The following is a 20371-nucleotide window of genomic DNA, read 5'->3' as shown; positions in this document are numbered from 1 at the left end:
GTGCCAGGGACTTGTCTGCTGCCTGAGTGAGACCTGTCTCTCTCTGAGAAGATGGGTTTGTTTGGGAAATTCTTTCTGTCTCCGAAAATTCAAACTAGACATGTGTTAATAGTTGTTGGAGTAGCAGCTGATGCCCATGAGTTCTTGCTGTTAGTAATGTTTCTGAATTGTTCCTCATCTCAGACCCTGCAGTATTCAGGAATCAAGGGATGGTTTGAGGAAGTGATCTGAGAGCAGACAGAATCCCAAGATCCTTCTCAGTGGCATATGAGTTCTTATGAGCCATCTCAGATTCAAGAAAGAGTTGCTGTATATCATCAATTCTGAGATGCACACTTATTCTCATTTTGACTTCTGAAATTGGGATGTATCTTAAAAACAGTAGTTTCTGAGACAGTATCATCCAGTAATTGGGAAGTAAATGGTGACAGATTTACTCTAACATAAATGAAATAATTTAATGATTTCAGTGGACCGGACTTGATTCTTGACATCTCCTTATGTCTTTCTACTTACATTCACCTCCATGTCTGTTACTCACTGTTCTCTCTCTTCCTAACCACCCCAGGGCAGTTGTTGCCTCTGCTTCTGTCTTCTCTCCCGCAAAAGCTATGCCTGCCTTGTTTCTACTGGGAAATCAAAATGTTGAGCTCTCCTTCAGACTAATGGATGTAGTAGCTCTGACAGAAATAGCTTTTCTGCAAAATTTCTGGTCACATAAGCACTCTCTCCATAGTCCATGCACACACTGGGTCTGCTGTGACTTCTCTCCCAGTCTTGGCCTCTACCTGATGTCCCAGCAGACTTCCCCCAAAGGAATAACTGACCATGTTAGTCTGTACTAGCTCTGACTTTTGAAGGAGAAAGACCAAAACAATTCCTAGGGAAATAATGTACTCTGAAGGTTTATAAAAATGTTATCAAAGTAGATTGATGGTCATAATGATGTAACTTTAAGACGTGTCCAAGGGCAGTTTTCAGATTTTGAGATTCTTATTTCTTTTACAGTAGGACTTGATTTTGCATTGGCTAGTTTTCTTTGGCCTTGTTCTAAATCCATCTGGGAATTCATAACTAGTGGAACAGTAAAATGTCAGAGTCACAGTTTCTCAGTTTGCACAAGCACGTGGTTGCATAAGCCAAGGAAGGAGCCATGTAAAACTCAGGGAACTGTACAGTCAGATGCAGGGTGCCGTCATATGCTGGGATGCTGTTGCTGGGAGCAGCAGTGGGAGGACGTGGAGGGAGGCTGGTGAGACAGAGGACAGAAGAGAATAGTGCGTCTCCAAGTCAGACGTCCGTCTTCCTCTATCACTGAGCATGTTCCAGATGGCCACCAAGCCCTTCAGTGGGACTCCTCCCTTTGAACCAGGTTAGGATAAACTGGAAGTTGATAGGCTAGAGAGGAAATGTTTCATTTACCCCAGTATGGCCTAAATCCTGAAGGCTCGTGGTTTTAAGAAAATGAAGAGTATAGGAGCCTCCAAGGCTACTTGCTGTTTACTTTTGGAGCAAGATATTGGATTAGAATCCTATTTGAGTAAACAGAGCAGAAGTTTAGTACACAGTGACATAGTCTGTGACTAATTTTGGATCTTTGCCTCTGACAAGTCCATTTCTTTTTTCTTGTATGACAGAACAGAGTACAATCCCAGGCAGAGGACAGTCCCAGCCACACCATGACTTATGTCCTCGTAGCCAGAAGGTTCTCCTCACTCAGGGGATTAGTAAGCCAAAAGTCTGGCATTTTCAATTAGCTGACAGTTTGCCGTAACCATCTCACTATTTTCTCTGCCTAGGCAATCTCCGAACTGGTCAGCCCAGACATCTTCATGCAGTCTCACCCAGAAAATGCAATTTCAGTCAAAGAAATCATCACTGAGATTGAATCCATCAGTCAAGGAGCTGGACAGATTCAAGTGAAAGGAGACATGCTGTCCAACCCATGCCACACACCAAAGAAGCACATTGGCCATGAGCTGCCCCTTGAGAGGGCCCAAGCCACAGAGAACAAGCCTGGAAATCTGGAGCAGAGTGAAGGTTCCTGCACAGCCCAGCCTGATCTAGCCAAAGACTCAGGGAAGTGGGACCCAGAAGGGTGCCCAGTGGCACACTCATCCACCACAGAGCTGGAAGAAGAGGAACCAGCTGAGGGGGAACAAGAGCTCTGGGGCCCAGGGATGCCCCCAGGTGCCAAGTGGTACCCCGGGTCCGTGAGGCGAGCCACCTTGGAGTTTGAGGAGCGCTTGCGGCAGGAGCAAGAGCACCATGGCGCTACCCCTGCCTGTACCCCATTGTCCACTCGCAAGAATTCCAAGAACGATTCTTCTGTGGCAGACCTGGCTCCAAAAGGGAAGAGTGGTGAAGCCAGCCTGGAGTATTCATTCGTCCCCAAGGAACCAGAGATGAGCAAGGGCAAAGGGAAGTGCAGTGGGTCTGAGGCTGGCTCCCTAGCCCATTCTGAGGAACAGGCCATCATTCCAGCACCCGAGCTGCTGGAATCTCACCCATCACCAGCTCCTCAGGAGGGCCCAGGATCAGGTCCTAGAACACAGCAGGGAGGGGTCCTGAAGGAGCAGAGGGCCGTGGTCTCATGCCAGGGATCTGAGACACCAGCAGTCCCTCTGCCCCTTCCCAAGAAGATAGAAATCATTGAGTACACCCCCACAGTGACGTCACCCGATCACACTGGGCCTGGGGGTGAAACAGCCACCAGTGAGAAGAGTGGGGAGCAAGGACTGAGGAAAGTGAAAGTGGAGAAGTCCATCACTGTCCTCTGTGCACTGGATGAAAATCTGAACAGGACCCTGAGCCCCGACCAGGCTTCTCTGCACCCCAAAGTGCTACCTCTGCCTCCTTCCTCTCCCGAGCATGCCGGGCCCACCGACCCGACCCCCGCCCTGAGCAGCCCTGGAGACTGGGGCAACAGCCCGGCAGCTGCCCTGGAGACAGCAGCGCCTTTTGTCAGTTGCACAACCCATGTACCGTCTGCCAGCTTGGATTACCTGCATCCCCAGACTGTGGTTCACCTGGAAGGCTTCACAGAACAAAGCAGCACTACAGACAACGAGCCCTCTGCAGAGCAGGGCAGCTGGGAAGAAAGTCGGGAGGGCCCCCTCTCTGGGGACAGTGAAGTGCCACCTGAGGGCTCCCAGTTAAGCAGTGAAGACCTGACTTTAATTAGCAAACTTGGGGACAATATTGGGGAGCAACAAGAAAAACTGGACCCATCACCCATGGCCTGTCAACTCCCGCACAGCTCCAGTAGTGACAGTAGGAGGGGCCTCAGTGACAGCCCCAGTGTAGTGAAGGAGCACGCTCAAGAAGTCGAGTCCCAAGTGACTTCCCAGGTAGGGCTCACCAGGCCACCCGAGATGAGGCGTTCAGCTTCCCTCGCCAAGTTGGGTTACTTGGACCTCTATAAAGACTGTTTACCGGAGAGGGCGCCTGTCTGCTCTGAGTCCCCTCATCTCAAACTGCTTCAGCCTTTCCTCAGAACGGACTCAGGCATGCATGCCATGGAGGCCCAGGAGCCCCCAGAAAACCCAGATGCCCCACAGAACCAGGAGCCCACCAAGTATTTTGTCGAGCAACTCAAAACAACAGAGTGTATTGCGCAGAGCAAGCCAGTGGAGAGGCCCCTCGTACAGTATGCCAAAGAATTTGGTTACAGTCAGCAGTGTTTGCTCCCCAGGGCAGGACCCGAATTGACTAGTTCTGAAGGAGGCCTTCCTTTGCTGCAGACCCAGGGACTGCCGTGTGCTGGCCCAGCTCCAGGGCTGGCTGTGGCGCCCCGTCAGCAGCACGGCAGAACTCACCCCCTTCGCAGACTGAAAAGAGCAAATGAGAAAAAACGGACAAGCAACCCCTTCTATAATACCATGTGATTCTGAGCCTATACATGTGACTTTCTAAAAGAAATGTTTGTGAAAGGGGCAGGTGTAATATGTAAGGAACATGCACTTTATTGGTTAATTTTATAATATTTTGGTCATTTTACTGTTCCTGGCGCATGCAGGGTTTGGTTTTTTTCCCTCTGTGTGTATGTGTGTGTGTGAGAGAGAGAGTTTGATTTGGACGGCAAGACCATTTTATCATTTTTCATTTTTGGAAAATTCAAACCTCAAAAAATACTCATTTTCAAAGAACACCTTTATCAAAGGCAAATTGCTGTTTTTCAATCAACTGCCACCTGCTCCTCATTTTGCCCTCTGAGAAAAAGCATACTTGCTTGATCAAGGAAGGAAGCAGATGGGGATGGTGGGGATCAAGCTGGAAATTGGAAATGCCGCCCCAGGCCTGTGTGATGATGGTTTGGTCTCCAGACCTGATGCATCGGATTCGCTGAAGGGGGCCGCCCAACATCAGCATGCTCTCAGCCTTGGTCCCCAGCCCCAGCCCTTTGGAGTTCCCGAATGGGGCACATTCTACTTTGCTTTCAAAGAGGGTCCTCCAGAATCCGTTTCTTCTGCCACTCCGGAGTGTGTCATTACAGAAAGACATGATAATGGCTGGCCTTGTAAACTTATCAAGCAAATAGTTTCTCCCCCAAGCAAGTCATTTTTAATTAGATTAAAAGTGAACCCCAGATGAAATCCTAGAGGTCCCCTGTAGAGGAAAGCGTAAGAGGAGGAGGTGAAATCGGGGGTGGAGAGGCGGCTGCCCAGTTATCTTCCGGATGGGTGGGCTCCACACAGGTGGCCGTCCTGGCCCCCTGCCAGGAAATGTGCTCTGCCGCCTCCTCCCAACTAAAACTCAAATAGGGACAAGTTTGAAAAACAGCAATTGAAAGTCAGTGTGTTCTTGTAAAATGAATACATAATGTAGGGTTTTAACCCTTCCATTACTTGAATAACTGTGGGCCTTCTGAGTTTAATGGCCATATTTTTTTCCAATTTATTTTCCTCCCTCAAACTGTTTCTCCCAGTGCTGCCTTTTTTTTTTAATTTCATAGATATTTGAGTTGTTACATTATATATGTATAACCTCCATTGAATGCAAAGTTTTCTTTTCGATATTACCACTGTTAACACTTGACATAAGTTTTTTTTTCTTTTCCTGAAAGATTTGTCATTTCTCTCATTTATACACAGTATTTATGTACATAGCGTTGTCACTTTCTGACACTGTTTTGTTGTTAATGTTGTAGGGTCTTTCTGAGTTATCCATTGTAAGGAGGAGTAAAGCTGCAACTGGAAAACATGCAGGCACCACAGAAACAAAAGTGATGGGTGTTGGTAGGAACCTGCAGAGTATATTAATGGTGGTTCTAATTGTTTAAATAGAGACATCTCATCACCAGTTCCTGCCAAATTATGCGTTAGTAACTTCCTCCTCAGAGAAGGTTCCCGTTAGATCGCAGTTTGACTGAAGGCTGATTTCTCTTTGCGACTGAAATCCCAGAACATTCTTTGCCAGTAGCCGAACCACAGCCAGGGAGTGTCATGTGTGAGTGTTCCTGCTGCCCAGGGTGGAAGCTCCTAGTGGATTAGGCTGAAAGGCTGCAGGGAGGCCTCAGCCAAGGGCAGACGCCCTTAAGACTCCATTTAGGATGCTGTTGCTTTGCTGCTGTTGTGGAGATCCTTAACACAGGAGCACCTGCCATAGACAAGCCTATTTCAGCTTCTTACAGAAAACATATTTAGCCTGGAATGGAACGCCTTCTGCAGCTCATTAAAACTGAATAGGATTGTTTTGCAGATTTGCTTCCTGTTTGCTTTGGTTGATGTCCACGTTGCTCAGAGATTGACCGAGCACAGGTTTTTGGTTCATCACAGCACTGAGAGGAAAAGACAAATGCATAGACTGTCAAGGTGATGTCAGAGGCCAGAGTTTGGTGAGGACAGGTAGTAGGGAGACCCAAAGGAGACAGAAAAGGTGGATTGAGGCCACTCAGAGGTGCTCAGGAGGAGCTGTGAGTCCAGCTGCTGTGTGGAGGCCATGGTTTGGTCTGACATCACTGCCAAGAGGCAAATTGAACAGAGACCTCCTGTTACAAGTGTCTTTATGGTGGAGTAATTATATGTACCTGTGCTGTCCCTAGTTCCCTTAAATGTTCAAATGTGTCACCCACATTTGTGAGTTCTGGATATTTAATGTGTTGTAAAGCATTTTCCTAGGTGGCATGTTCCAGTGTGAGGAGGCTTGCAAGAGAGGTTATGGATTTTCAGGGCTCTTCCATCTAATCTGCTCTGTCTTGCTGAGGCAGTTCCATCACCAATCTGATGGGGAAAGGACAGGAAACTGTGGGCGGGGTGGCAAGAGGAGGATTTGCATGGATGTTAAGAGAGTGGTGTCCACTCATGTTATCCCTTGAGATGGTGACAGTCCTCATATTAAGAAGTACAAGCAGGGTCAACAGAATTGCATGGTTCTGTCTTCTCCCCGCCACTGTGTTTAATGCTCACTTCTCACTGCATTAAATAACAACAAAGACGGGGCAGGTGGGCGGAACCCTCTAATGCTGTGAAGAAAAACAAAAACTTTTTTTAATAGAGGAAACTGTCTTGCTCTGCCTTTTTTTAAATTATTTTTTATCATTTAATTTACCTGCCTAAACAAAACCCTGTACACAAGGCCTGCAGTTCAGCCACGCTGTGGGGGTTTGCCAGCTCTCAGACTCCCACAACCGAGTGTTCTTGTGCTGTTTACGTAGCTGAGCGCTGTCCGGGGAAAGTGCATGATGGGCTATCAAAGACTTTTCAAACTTTATTCTCTTCAGACTTTTTGATAATCTCAGGTGGCCTATTTCCCTTTTCTGTTCATGGAAAACCCAGACCCGAAACAGCAGGTCTGGTAGGTTGACAGAGATGAGGAGGAAAAGTTTTGACCTCTTGCTGAGTGCCTCTCTTTATTTTGGAAACCACCATAGTCTGACTCAAAATTACTCTGGAGGGGTGTGTGTGTGTGTGTGTGTGTGTGTAAAAAGTAACATTGTGATGCCTGGGTTAAAAGCCCCAGGAGCACACATATTTTGAGCTGTAATCTGGATGGTTACCTGGTCAGTAAGAAGGAGAGAAACCCCTCTTGACTTTAGAAACGCTTAGGAGTAGCGTGTGCTGTGGTAGACGTGCAGTACTATAGTTTAGTCGTGCTCATCTCTCCCCATTTTGGTTGCCTTTCAGATTCTGAATGTTTGGAGTCATTCCTAACATCTCAGCCCTCTTCAGGCTCTTTATCTAGCATTTTCCTGGGTCTGTGTCTTTATCCCAACTGGTATTTCCTCTTTCTCATTTTGGGAACTACCAAGAGCCCCAAGGACAGCCTGAGGGTGACAGCCCAGGCTCTGAGGTCCCCTCCTGCTGAAGGGCCACAGGCAGATGCTGTTGGACAGACCTGAAGCTTCCGAGACATAGCAGCTCACAAAAATCTTCACTTGTTCCATCTGAGGATTTCAGGTCTGAAGTGATCTAGCCATGTTTGGTAAAGATGTTTTTATGGGAGTTGGTGGGTTGTTTTTTTTTTTTTTTAAAGAAAGCAAGCATTATGCAAAAAGGGTCACTTTCAAGGGCATTTAAAAATTTTTAAATCAAGCCACTGTTTGGCTTTTTTTGAACAACTGTTTGTGGATACTTTGTTTACATTGTGAGTATTAAAATGTGGATCATCTTGATGGCCGCTCAGTCTCCTCCTTCTCCAGGAACCCAGCTCTGGCTGTCCTGTGAGTCCTCACGCAGAGCAGGGCCATTATGGTCAGCCCTCATGGGTAAGTGGGGGACACCTGGAGCTGACTTCCAGCTGTGGCCTGCACTCCCATCCAATACTCTGTGTGGAAATAGTCGTCACTTCCTCAGTGATGGTGTGTCTTATAGTGATGGTTGTAATGGTGAATGGCTAGTGTCATTTTAAATTTTGTTTTGCTTTTTGATGGTAAAGGAGATGAAATTTTAGCTCTTTCAGCACCAATCCAACTTAAAAGTGTCTTGGACTTTGTTTTCCCTTCCAAACTAAAAGATCAAGGCATGTGTTAGGCATAAATGTATTTGCTGCCTCAACTTATCTGACGCCTGTATTAGGAAAAAGCCTGCCTGCCACCAAAGCAGGAAGCTGCACACTCCTAACCCTTCTCCAGGGCTTGGGGTCCCTTGATGCCATGGAGAGCTACTGCAAGGTGCTTCTGTACTTTTCCAGCCTGGAAGTGGAGGGTGACTGGGCCTGGCTCCTGCTATGAAAAGAGAACCAGCCTCATTTTCTCAGTGCCCCAGAGATCTAGGACAGGATTTCTAAACTGGAATCATCCCTCATCGGCTTGAAGATGCCCCAAGGGGTGTATGACTAGTGCTGCCATCTGTGTCCTCACAGCAACACTGCTGGCAGCATCCTGTGTACACACGGAGAGCTAATACCCAGGGCTTAACTCGAGCTGATGACCCAGTCTGAAAGCTGGGTAGCTGGCCCTGAAATGCTTCCCAGTCAATAAGCCCATGGGGAATCATTTGGTTTTTATATTTTATTGGAATTTGGTTTGCTTGGCATATCTTAAGGTGCCTTTTCTTTTTTTTTTTTCCTACTTTATTTTGTAGGACTTGCTCCAAACATGGAAAACAAGTCCAAAAGACTCTCCCACTGACTGTTACCTTTGCCCCAGGCACCCCAAACTTTTATGCTCATTTTATTAAATAAAGCAGGTGCTTCCTGTAATCTCTGGGACCTTTTTGAGGCATTTGAAGCAGAATATAAAGAGTGGTCTCATCTCCTTCCTTAATCTTCCTGGTGGTTGGGATGTTCCACTTGTATCATAGATTTTTTTATTACTGATGTGCTCCGCTGTTTTTAAATGTGAACTTGTGCGCACATGTGCAGATTCAACGTTCTTGTTACAGATTGAATAAATTTTTATTTTGAAGACGAAACGTGTACTTGATCGAGTGTAACAAAAGGGGGGAGGCAGTCCTGAGAAGGTGGAGGGATTGAAAGAGAACACCAATGATAAACACGAAGCAGTTCTCATTGATTGATCTCCCTCCCTTATGAGACAGCTGAGCTCTGGGAGAGCTTTGTACCTCCCACAGAATAAAGAGTGGATGGGAAATGGGATCACTGAAGATTATTTCAGTGTGGCTCCAATCAGGCAATCTTGCTGGGAACTTGCCCAGTCAAAGAGGCTCTTGCCAAAGCCAACACCTGAATGTTAGGAGAATGAATAAGCAAAAGGCCCAAAATTCCTCTGCCATCTGTGGCACAAAGTGACTGCTCTGGGACAGCTGCTGTGACCTCTCTGGACATTAGTGAGAGAGCTCACAAGCTTTCAGCGTAAGGCACCTCCGCTCACTGAAAGGTTTCTAGAAATGGGGCATGATTTTCCAAAGAAGTAAAAGCTTTAACCGTCTCCCATCATTAGCGAATCATTTGATGTCAGTGATAGAGAAAGAGATGGGGCCAAAGGACAGTTCTCTACAACACGCTGGGGGTCGAGGGGCAGTTCTCCCCTTTTCCCACCCTCCATAGACCCATCATGAGATGTTTAGTGGAGCCATTTGTCACACATAAGGCAGCACTACTGTCTAGGGAAAGCTCAGTTTCCAAATTGCTACATTTCCAGAGAAAACACTGCCTTGAACTAAAATTAAGTCAGCCTGCTCTCCTTTGAAATCATCCCTATCCAGTGGGACAGGTACACCCCTGGTGTCTGGCTGGAGTGCCAGAGTGCATGATGGTGAAGGCAAGGTCATTTCACAAAATATTCTAGGGGTGCTTGGAGTCCCTGACCCTAATCAGTCTTGGCTTTCGAGCCAAAATAAACCAACCAAATCACGTCTAAGTTGCCTGGCTACCTCTTCCAGAAAGTAGCTTTATGAAAGATGAAATCCTTGCCTGCCTTCTACGGATTGCAGTTCAGATGGGTAACAGTCAAATGGGTAACAGCAAGGGAAAGTACAAAGTCCAAGTAGCTTTTCCCCCTGATTGGCTCTTTGTGCCTTGATTCTGCCCACCCAGAGCTCTGCTAGGCCTTGGCAGTCAGAAGAAGGAAGGCTAAAGAGCTGGGCTGAGCCATGCCAGCTCTAAGCAATATGTGAATTCCCACTCCTTTGTCTGGAGAGCAACCCCCTTCCCAGGTAATGGATGGAAGGTAGAATGGATTGAAGGATTCCTGCTTGCTAGTCCCAGACCCTCCCATCTAGAGTGCAGTGCCCAGCTCTCTTTAAAAAGGAGAAAAGAAGAGAGGGAAGAAAAAAAATGCCATTTCAGGGTAGGAGACAGCATGTCAAATCTCTTCTCTGCCAACAAGTGGTGCAGAGTTGGAAGGAACCTTAGCCAGCCCTCTTCATTTTATAGCCCAGAGAGCTGCAAAAATTGGGTGATTGAGCAATGGCTGGAACTCCAGTTTTCTAATTAGTTCAGGCATCCTTTCCTCTGTGCCACAAGGTGTAACGCTCACAGTATGAGCACTTGTGAGATAACGTGTCACTGTCCTTCAATGAGAAATGCATAGCGCTGAAAAGATTGACCCAGACACCAGATCACTTGGGTAGGAATCTCAGCTTCACTTCCCACCATCTGAATGATGCATACGCTATTTAACTTCTTTGTGCCTCAGTTTCCTCCTCTATTAAATAAGGGTAATAATATTACCCATCTCAGAAGGCTGTTATCAGAATGGAACAGTGTCTGACACATAACAAGTGTGAGCTATTGTTACTAAGGAGCAACTGAGTCAGTCAGGTCCTTTCCTCCTAATCATGTGCCTGGAATCTACATAAAAGGGAGATTCCTCATCTACCCTTATGGCCCCCTGATGCCATTAATTATTTCTGGAGCACCTGTAACAGTTCTGTTCCCCACAAGCCACTGAATACTTGAGAGTCTTGTGGGGGCCTTCGAGGGTCCCACCACCTTCCCTCCCTTTACCCCCAGTGCTGATCTCTACCCTCCGAGAAGCTGTGTTCCATTGATTCCCAGGTGTGCCCTGGAGAGTGGGAAGTAATAACTGGTCCCTTTCTGCTCTCCAGGGCCTTATGATCCAAAGGAAGAAATCGAAGCAGTGGGTGGGCGCTGGATAGGCAGCAGCTAGGGGGGCTAATTGTTCTTCACTGGCTGTATTTTGATCAGATTCCTTTTTATCTCCTCTGTAACCTTGGTCAATCCGTGGTAGAGGGTGGAGACTTCCTTGGAACACAGTTGGGCACCAGTTCAAACAAAGCCCTCAATACTTCAGGAGTCAGGCTGGGTGTCCAAAGTTTGGCCAAAGACCTGTGCCAGCCAGCCACTTCCCCTTGAAACTGGTGTTCCCAGGCGGTCAAAGTGGGTTCATTCCCACTCACCCCCCGGTCTTTAGGCTGCTTTCTGCCCTGCTTTATGGGTTCCTCTCTAACTAGGTGAAATGCCTGGTAGGGTGACAGCGTTTTAGGTTCTCAAGTGGTCGCTATCTCTATTAATAATAAAAACAGTAACATTCACAGCCCCGTGCCTGGTACCCTCTCAGCTGCCCTGGGCCAGCCTAGGCCCTCATCCAAGGGCCCCCAGAGCCTCTTCGGGACCTCTCCGCAAGGGTGTCTGGACGTGCTTTCCCGCAGCCGCGGCCCGACGGGATGTGCTAAATTGGGAGTGCGATTGCAGCAGGAATGCAGCGAGACGGCACCTGATCTTTCGCGGCCGCCGGCTCTAAGAGGAGCGCGCCCCTTCGTCGGCTCCCTGTCTCAGCGCCCAGTTCTGGGAACCTGCGCCTCCGCAGCCCACATGGGAGGGGCGGGGCACGGAGAAGGAGCTCACACCCGCAAAATTACTGTTGACTCTTCTTGGAGGCCAGCAGACTCGCCGCGCGGAGTCTACGGAGCTCGACTTTCCCGCCGCTGGAGGGGGCGGGGCCTGTGTGGCCCCGCCCCTGCCCCAGGCCCCGCCTCCGCAGGTTGATGGCAGCGGCAGCTGGGACTGCAGCGGCGCTGGGCCCCGAGAGTCGCAGGCAGCGGCCGGAGCGCACAGCCGAACACCCGGGCCCCAGACGCCGCGGACACCCGGAGAGGCAGTTCCAGTGCCCTGACGCCTCCCTCGGCCCCCAGCGCACCCCCAACCCCCTCCGCGGAGAAGTCGCAGCGTGAGATCCCCTCGGCCCGCTCAGGACCAGGTACCCTCCCCCACCGCCGCCACCGCAGCCAGCCGAGCGGGCGGGGTGTCTGGAGGGGACAGAGGTCTGCGCCCCCCCCCTCCTCCGCCGCCAGATTCGGTCCCGGGCGGGGCGGACTTGGTGTCTATATTTGGCCGGACAGCGGCCCACAGGGCGCAGACACCTCGTCTCGCAAGAACGCAGTGCTGGGGCAGGAGGCCGGAGGAGGGTGCGGGGAGGCTGGGCCTCAGGCTGGGGGGCCGCAGAAGCGGCTTGAAGGGCACAGGGATGCCCGGGGCTGGGGAGGGACAGCTGTCAGTGGCTGGGGCTTTGGAAGAGCACAGTGTGTCCCCTGGGAAAGAGCTTAGCCCAGGCCCCTAAAGGGAGAAAAGGCACCTCATCCTCCCCACTCCACTCCTGAAAATCTGGCTCTAGCCCAGGGGTCGAGGACCCCACCCAGGGAGAGTTTAGTAGGAGAGACGATCCAGAAGAGAAGTGGGACTGAAGTATGGTAGGCAAAAGCCAGAACACCAAGGTTAGGACCTCTTAAGCCAGTACATAGAGGAGTGGAAGGAGGAGAGATCCACCTTCCACTGTTTCCCCCCAACAACATGAGAGGAAACTGATGAAAACAGCAGCAAGAAGGACTCAGGTTCGCTGACAGGAGGAACTTCTCCTTGGCAAATTTGTAGAAAAAGGCAAAACCCCATCTGCCTACACTATGACAGAAATGCCGAGTTTAGGCTCTTGGAGGACTAAAGTCCTAGCCCCATCGCTGGCCTTGAGCCAAGGCCTCTGATTCTAGACAAGGTGCCTCTCCTCTGCTGGCCTCTGGGAGATAAACCACTTCCATTAAGAGATGCTCATCCAAGGCTGGCAGTGGGAAGGCAGCCTGGCATTGAGGCTCCTCCCAAAAGCACTTCAACTTCCAGGAAGCTCCCAGGCCCAGTCAAGCTCCACTGTCCCCCGAACCTGGTTCTCTAAGGAGGAGTCAAGTCCCAAATCCTAGCCTCTTGAATTAATCAGCACTTTATAGATGACAGAGAACTTCCCCACACTTTTATTCACCTTGGAGAAAGCTCCCTGCTTCTAGGACCAGACTCTGCATTAATTTATACCTGACTCCTGGCCAGATAACCCTTCTCATTTGCCACCCTCAACTCTTCCTCCCTCCAACAGCTCACAGGACTAAGGACCAAAGGCATTTCTGGGCACTGAGATCCTCCACCTCTGCCCCCAGCTATGAGTCGGCGTGTGGTTCGGCAGAGCAAATTCCGCCATGTGTTTGGACAGGCAGCAAAGGCTGACCAGGCCTACGAGGACATCCGAGTGTCCAAGGTCACATGGGACAGCTCCTTCTGTGCCGTCAACCCCAAATTCCTGGCCATTATTGTGGAGGCTGGGGGTGGAGGTGCCTTCATCGTCCTGCCTCTGGCCAAGGTGAGGGATAAGGGGAAGGAAGCAGGTGGAGGACACTGGCTGTGACTCCTGGGGACTCTGGACAGCAGCCTGTGTTCTCACTTAGTTCCATTCTTCAGTCAGAAGAGCAGTCCCATGGATTGACTGCTCTCTGTTCCCCAAGTCCTCAGGGACCAAATGGGAGGCTCCCTCACCCCTCCCTGAGTAGCAGCATCATAGTGGCCCACACACTCACAGCCCACCCCTTCTCCATGCAGCAGCCTGTTCCCAGCAGGGACCAGGAGGGGGTCATGGAGATAGCTGGGAAGCAGTGGAGTCAGCACCTGGCCAAGATTCTGTTCCTATTGCTCATAATGCCACATCCCTTCATTTTTTGGTATCAAGATCTTTGTACCCAGCCCTGGGTGACCATTTGACTGTCACATCCCAGAGCACACACTGAGGACAAACTCAGGCTCTATCCAAAGAGTCCCTGGCCACCTCCCCATTCTGGTTCTTGCAGTAAGGTAGAATAAGAGCAAAGGGCAGGGGACATGACATATAAGGCCAGAGTGCTCTCTACTCCAGGGATGGGAGCCAAGCAATGACCACCTTTACTGAGTAGCCTCAAGCCCCTCAGCCATCTCTGCCCTCAGGATGGCCACTCCAACGCATGACCTTCACCTGGATTCTGGCCCCTATACCTTGTTAGGGGAGGCCCCACAGGTGGCAAGGTCAGGATGAGGCCTGATAATAGCCAGTGACTCACTCCAGGACAACGCAGACACAATCCAAGGACACCATCCCCAGGGCTCAAATTTCAGCTGGAGCCACTTCCTCCCCAGTACAATTGCCACTCCAATGCCACACGGCCACCCCTCTCTTCCTACCGCCTGGCCTGGGCTGATGCCAGCCCCTGCAAAGGCCTTGGAGCCCCCACAAACATACCATAAAGACCAAAAATAGATGGGTCCCAGCTCAGGTTGGGAGATAGCAGGCACCAGGAATGCCTGTTGCTTGTGGTTCCAAGGCAAAGCCAGTGACAAGGGGGAGATCTGTCAAGTGTGACTAGGAAAGGGCTGCATATTACCTTACCTTGACCTACTCCACCAGGGTCTTCCCATAGACATTTCACTTGGGGGAACAGGCCCAAGACCACCCTCCTCCAAGTAGGTGTTTTTGGAAGAGCATTGGACTGAGAGGTCAAATCTTGGCTCTACCAAGTATCTAGCTGTGTGTCCTTGGTTATCTTACCTCTCTGAATCTGATTCCTTGATATTAAATGACTTCAACTCAGCCTTTAGTGAAGTACGAGATGTAGACTGGATGGGGATGAAGAAGCACAGAGGAGGGTCTACAAAGAGAAAACAGATAATAGAGAATTGAGATGTAAACAAGTCCACTCCCCACCCCCAGAAAACACAAGGACAGTGGCCCCACATCTCCCTCTCTGACCTCTGCAGACAGGGCGAGTGGATAAGAACTACCCACTGGTCACTGGGCACACTGCCCCTGTGCTGGACATCGACTGGTGCCCACACAATGACAACGTCATCGCCAGTGCCTCAGATGACACCACTATCATGGTAGGAGCCAGGTGGCTGCTGCTGGGCACTTGGGCAGGGGAAGCAGGGTGGGCTGCCTCACCTGTGCTGGGGAAGGTGGCAAGGGAGGTGCTGAGTCCCAGGGCCTTGCCCTGCCCAGCTTCTAGGTTGTTTTTAGCTACATGCCCAACCCCTCCCAGGATGCACTGCTTAGGACTAATTATAGCCATGGCCACCTTGGGACCTAAAGAGCAGGGGGGTAGTGCTCTGAAGTCTCCCTTCTGGGTGAGTAGGGAAGTCTCTGGAGAGCTGGCAGTGCCCCCTCCTGGCTCCCAGCTGCTTCTACCCCAGGCAGGCACCATTACATCTTGTCCTGCATTTGACCCTTACCACTGAAGCGAACCAGTAGGGTTGGAGGGTTGGTGGAGAAGGAGGATGGGGGAAGCATGGGAGAAGCAGAGAGACAAAGCGGGCTCCTCATCCCACCCACTCTATGCCTTTTCCTTCCACCCAGGTGTGGCAGATTCCAGACTATACCCCTATGCGCAACATTACGGAACCCATCATCACACTCGAGGGCCACTCCAAACGTGTGGGCATCCTCTCCTGGCACCCCACTGCCCGGAATGTCCTGCTCAGTGCAGGTCTGGGGGCCTAGGGAGGGGCCCCTACCATAGATCTGGATGGGGAGTGGCAAAGGCAGGGCCCAGGTAACGGTGCCTGGCCATTCTGGGCAGGTGGTGACAATGTGATCATCATCTGGAACGTGGGCACTGGGGAGGTGCTCCTGAGTCTAGACGACATGCACCCGGACGTCATCCACAGCGTGTGCTGGAACAGCAACGGTAGCCTGCTAGCCACCACCTGCAAGGACAAGACCCTGCGCATCATTGACCCCCGCAAGGGCCAGGTGGTGGCGGTGAGTACCTGGGGTAGCCAGTTCCCAGCCCCTACCCCAAGGGGCAGCTGTCAGGCCTCTGCACTTGCAATCTTCTGAGCCTCCGGTCCCAGCTCTCACCTCCTCCACCTCAACCCCAGACTCAGCCCCCTGTCCTCTAAGTAAGCCCTCACCCGCAATTCTCGGCCCCGCTTCTGTTCCCTCCCCTGCATCTCAGAAGTTCAGAGAAGGGCCGCTCGATTTGTGACTAAGGGTGGGGAAAGCTGCAAACTATCCTCCCTCCCACCAGACCTGCATGAACCTAAGCTCCCGGACCCCTCTCCTCCCGGTCGGCACCTAGAGCCATCTTCCAGGGTCTGAGCCTGACACTGGCTCACGGGCAGGCCCCTTTTCACCCTAGTTGACCCGCTGGGAAGGGGTTTGGGGGTAACCCTCGCATTATTTGTCCCAGCTGAGTATCCCTGCCCGGGGGGCAGCACTTGCCTCACCAGCCTGAATCTAACGCGGGGCACGGGATGCGCTTGGCACGTGCACGTCTGCGCAGAGTGCGCGCGTCGAGCACGGCCGGGGCAGAGCGGGGCGGCGGGCGCTCTAACCCACTAACCCCGCGAGCAGGAGCGAGCCCGGCCTCACGAGGGCACCCGCCCGCTGCGGGCGGTCTTCACCGCAGACGGGAAGCTACTCAGCACCGGCTTCAGCAGGATGAGTGAGCGACAACTCGCGCTCTGGGACCCGGTAGGCCAGGCCGCGCCGGGCGCGCGCGCTCGCTCCTTCGCTGGGTCAGCCGGGAGCACCCTCTCAGGCCGCGGCCGGCGCCCAAGAGAGCTGAAGCGGAGCGGGGAGCTCCCATCTGGGAAGAACCTCGCTGCGTGCCGGGGGAGCCTGCTCTGAGGGCGCTTAAGGGCTCGGGATCTGCTGAGAGACGTGCGCGCCCAGCGCTCTCCAGGCCTGAGACCAGCCAAAGGCCCCCAGGAAACTGCCCCTTTCGCCTCCACCCCCTGTCCCCGCCCCCCACACCCAAGTCAGCAAGTTGGTTGCTTGGCCCTCCAGACTCCCCAGGGCAGGCAGCTGGATGACGCCTCTCCCTGTCTCCCCCACCCCCCAGGAGAGGTTTGCGGCCCACGAGGGAATGAGGCCCATGCGGGCGGTCTTCACGCGCCAGGGTCATATCTTCACCACGGGCTTCACCCGCATGAGCCAGCGAGAGCTGGGCCTGTGGGACCCGGTAACGCAGCTGGACGCTTGGGGTGTGTGCCCCGGGGACTGGCATCACGGGAGAGGGGCCAGGTGCCCCCACCCGCAGGGCATGCCCACCTGGACAGGGCTGGAGGCTGCTGCCCCCTTTGCAGCGCCTACCATCCCCACACCCACCCCTCTGCCCAGTTTTGCTGCGTCGCCTGAAGGAGCCCACGCTGGCGCCCCCACCTGGTGATGCCGTGTCCCTGGGGGTGGTTTGCGGTGACTGCATGTGGTGGCGCGGGGGTATAGGTGCAGGGGACTGGGAGTGATAGTCCAGGGTCGAGGCTTGCAGCTCCGTTCACCAGAGCTGCCTTGGGAACGCGCGTGGGTTTGGGGGCTGACAGGAAGCATAAAGGGGCTTCAGGGGATCCAGAAGTGTCACAGAGGGCGGGACAGTGCTGGTCACGCCTCCTGTGCTCGGGCAGAACAACTTCGAGGAGCCAGTGGCACTGCAGGAGATGGACACTAGCAACGGCGTCCTATTGCCCTTCTACGATCCCGACTCCAGCATCATCTACCTATGTGGCAAGGTGCTCCCGGCCGGGAGGGGAGAACAGAGGGGCTGGACGAAGATGTGGGAGACCCCCAACCAGAGCATCTCTGAACCGACTGGTTTTACAGGGCGACAGCAGCATTCGGTACTTTGAGATTACCGAGGAACCACCTTTTGTGCACTACCTGAACACGTTCAGCAGCAAGGAGCCGCAGAGGGGTATGGGCTTCATGCCCAAGCGGGGACTGGATGTCAGCAAGTGCGAGATCGCGAGGTCAGCAGCCTTGCCCTTGCCGCTTGCCTGCCTCTGTCCCCACGTACCATCTGGAAAGACCTGGGGGCTTCCCCAATACTGTAACCTTTGGAAAAGAGTGGGTTTGAGCAGGTCAAACAGGCTTGCTTCCAGTGCCAGCCCCCCACCCCACTCTTGCACTAACTAGTTTGACATTCTCTGAACTTGTTTCCTCATCTGTAAATGATGATTAAACACCACACCAGAGGTGTTTTACCAGCTGAATGTGTTTAAAGTGCAAAGTATGGTAGGTGCTCAGCAAGTTTTGGCCTCTAAACTCTTGGCCCCAGTAGAAGTTAAGGGGATGGGAGCCTGCGGGAGTGCTGAACCCCACTTCCTTATAGGTTCTACAAGTTGCACGAAAGAAAGTGTGAACCCATCATCATGACTGTGCCCCGCAAGGTGAGTGGCCCTGAGAGGGGTTGGGCAGGGCTTTGAGGCTGAAGGGAGAGAAGTAGGCCGGGAACCCTGTTAACGGTCCTTCTCCTGTCCCCCGACCCCGCAGTCAGACCTGTTCCAGGATGACCTCTACCCAGACACGCCGGGACCCGAGCCGGCCCTGGAAGCGGACGAATGGCTATCGGGCCAGGACGCCGAACCCGTGCTCATCTCGTTGAGGGACGGTTACGTGCCCCCCAAGCACCGCGAGCTCCGGGTCACCAAGCGCAACATCCTGGACGTGCGCCCACCCTCTGGCCCTCGCCGCAGCCAGTCGGCCAGCGACGCCCCCTTGTCGGTAAGGTCCCTCCCGGCTCCACCCAGGCTCCATCTCCCTACGCCCCCAGCCCAACACCGCCTCTTCTGTCCCCTGCACCCAGCAGCAGCACACCCTAGAGACGCTGCTGGAGGAGATCAAGGCCCTGCGGGAGCAGGTGCAAGCCCAGGAGCAGCGCATCACAGCTTTGGAGAACATGCTCTGTGAGCTGGTGGACGACACAGACTAGCGCAGCGCGCCCGGAAAGCTCCAAGCCGGGAGGGCAAAGCCGGGCCAAGCGCATTCACTCGGCCCCGCCCCGGCTTTGGGTTCGGAACTCTGCCCCTCTGGGCCGGAGCCGGGGCCGGTGCCGGGAACTGGGAAGGGAACTCCGAGCCTCGCGGGAGCCCAGGACAGAGGAAGCGTTGCGGAGACTCGCGTCCATCAGGCTCCCACTGGGCTGCTTGCCTTGTCCGGGACTCAACAGGAGCTGGTCTTGGGAGGCCCGGAGTGACAGGGCCCTCAGCAATGGTGCTGCTGTTCCCCGCCCGGGGCAAGGGAAGTGCTTAGTATTAGCGCGATGCTTGGGGATGTTGGGGAGCTTGGGCTTGATCTCAAAGGGGTAGCGATTCGACGGGTCTCCCCAGACTGGTTGGGGAAAATTATAACGCTTCTCCCTCTAATCAGCTCACTTGACTCCACCACCCTGAGTGGTAAACTGAATGGGCGTCACCCCAGTTCTACAGACATACACAAACGTTGGCTGTAGAGCCGGACCCACGGGCTACACCCAGCAGTCTATGGCAGAGGGCTCTCTTCCTTCTTCCCACTCGCAGGGGAGAGGGCAGCTTCCTCCAGGCACTCCGGCAGGAGAACCAACCAGAAAACTGGCATGAGGAAGCAGGTTCACCTCTTCCAGACACACATGCACGCACCCATGCATGCACATTGTCCCCAACTCTCTGCTGTGGCCTTGAATCTAGGAGGAAAACAAGATGGACTGAAAGAAACACTTAATCAAGTGCTCAGTCTGTGCCTCCTGCATGGGTGGGGGTGGGGGTGTGAGACCCCTCCAGCCACTGCAAATGCCACCCTCAAACTCCTGGGGGACCTGACAAATGCAACCCTGGGCTCAGGACCCACCAGACATCCTATTACCTTAGGGCCCTCCCCACACTGAAGTTCAGAAGGAACGCCCAACCCACAGGTGGGGGATCTTCCCTAGTAAAGGCAGGTAGGAAAAGCCTCGGGTTTGAAGCCTCTTTTATTTGTGCCTCAGAATCAGTCTGGTGCCCCTGGCATCAGGGAAGGGGGTGAGAGGAACAGCTTCTCTTTGTTCTTTTCTTCCGTCTCTTTTGTGTCCCTTTTGAGCCCCACTGGCTGAGCCAGGAAGGCCAGTCCGAGAGAACTCGGACAAGGGTGTGCGGTGGGCCCCTGCCCCTGGCGGGGTCTGTGCTTCTCTGGGTGGGTGGGGTGGGGCAGGGGAGAGCCGGGGGTTAGCACCATTGGATGAAGGGTTTTGGAGTCAGCCCCTGGGTGGGGTTAAGTGGGACGCACAACCACAGAGGGCTAGCAGCAGCTGGTGGGAAGGGGTGGGTGGTGGTGCCTAGGGCCCTGGGAGGCCCCTCTGTGTTCAGTCTAGTGTTTGCCCCATGCCCACTTTGCCCCCACCGTTCGCCAAGACACCACGAGGGAGCCAGGCCTTGCCCAGGTTGGGGGGCTACCTTGGGCACCCTCCCTGATCACAAAAACGTGCTTTGGGGATAGGGACTC

The 20371-nt window shown here is 52.8% G+C and overlaps 2 protein-coding genes across 9 annotated transcripts in view; both read left to right on the top strand.

Annotated features, from left to right (window-relative positions):
* The window catches only part of SSH2 (slingshot protein phosphatase 2), a 216488-nt gene extending 207636 nt beyond the window's left edge, over positions 1 to 8852 (top strand). For all 4 annotated transcript variants that reach the window (XM_010958240.3, XM_045519020.2, XM_045519019.2 and 1 more), the window contains one exon: positions 1800 to 8852. In XM_010958240.3, the coding sequence (XP_010956542.3) occupies positions 1800 to 3887 (2088 nt within the window). In that variant the 3' untranslated portion in view covers positions 3888 to 8852. The remainder of the gene's footprint in view (positions 1 to 1799) is intronic.
* A 2861-nt stretch (positions 8853 to 11713) lies between these two features.
* CORO6 (coronin 6) lies at positions 11714 to 19843 on the top strand. 5 transcript variants are annotated; one of them, XM_074343174.1, is made up of 11 exons: positions 11714 to 12061; positions 13220 to 13480; positions 14902 to 15024; positions 15497 to 15626; positions 15720 to 15901; positions 16496 to 16615; positions 17545 to 17649; positions 17741 to 17886; positions 18249 to 18306; positions 18410 to 18640; positions 18723 to 19843. In XM_074343174.1, exons 2-11 carry the CDS (start codon positions 13283 to 13285, stop codon positions 18846 to 18848), a joined length of 1419 nt encoding a protein of 472 aa, XP_074199275.1. In that variant the 5' UTR covers positions 11714 to 12061; positions 13220 to 13282; the 3' UTR covers positions 18849 to 19843. The 5 variants fall into 5 exon arrangements, with proteins under 5 accessions (XP_074199275.1, XP_074199276.1, XP_010956543.1 ...); XM_074343175.1 differs by having other exon boundaries at positions 11734 to 12061; positions 18726 to 19843; XM_010958241.3 differs by lacking the exon at positions 16496 to 16615 and adding an exon at positions 16986 to 17105 and having other exon boundaries at positions 11735 to 12061.
* The last annotated feature ends 528 nt before the right edge of the window (positions 19844 to 20371 follow it).

The sequence above is a fragment of the Camelus bactrianus genome, chromosome 16 (assembly GCF_048773025.1).
Source record: "Camelus bactrianus isolate YW-2024 breed Bactrian camel chromosome 16, ASM4877302v1, whole genome shotgun sequence".
In the NCBI taxonomy this organism is placed as follows: domain Eukaryota; kingdom Metazoa; phylum Chordata; class Mammalia; order Artiodactyla; family Camelidae; genus Camelus; species Camelus bactrianus.
This window is presented reverse-complemented; position numbering and strand designations above follow the sequence as displayed.

Excerpts from the sequence above, each read along its gene's own strand:
- CORO6 (XM_074343174.1), top strand. The coding sequence starts at position 13,283 with ATGAGTCGGCGTGTGGTTCGGCAGAGCAAATTCCGCCATGTGTTTGGA. Across the intron at positions 15,025-15,496 it reads CAGATGACACCACTATCATG|GTGTGGCAGATTCCAGACTA; the intron begins GTAGGAGCCAGG and ends CCTTCCACCCAG. Across the intron at positions 18,307-18,409 it reads TCATGACTGTGCCCCGCAAG|TCAGACCTGTTCCAGGATGA; the intron begins GTGAGTGGCCCT and ends CCGACCCCGCAG.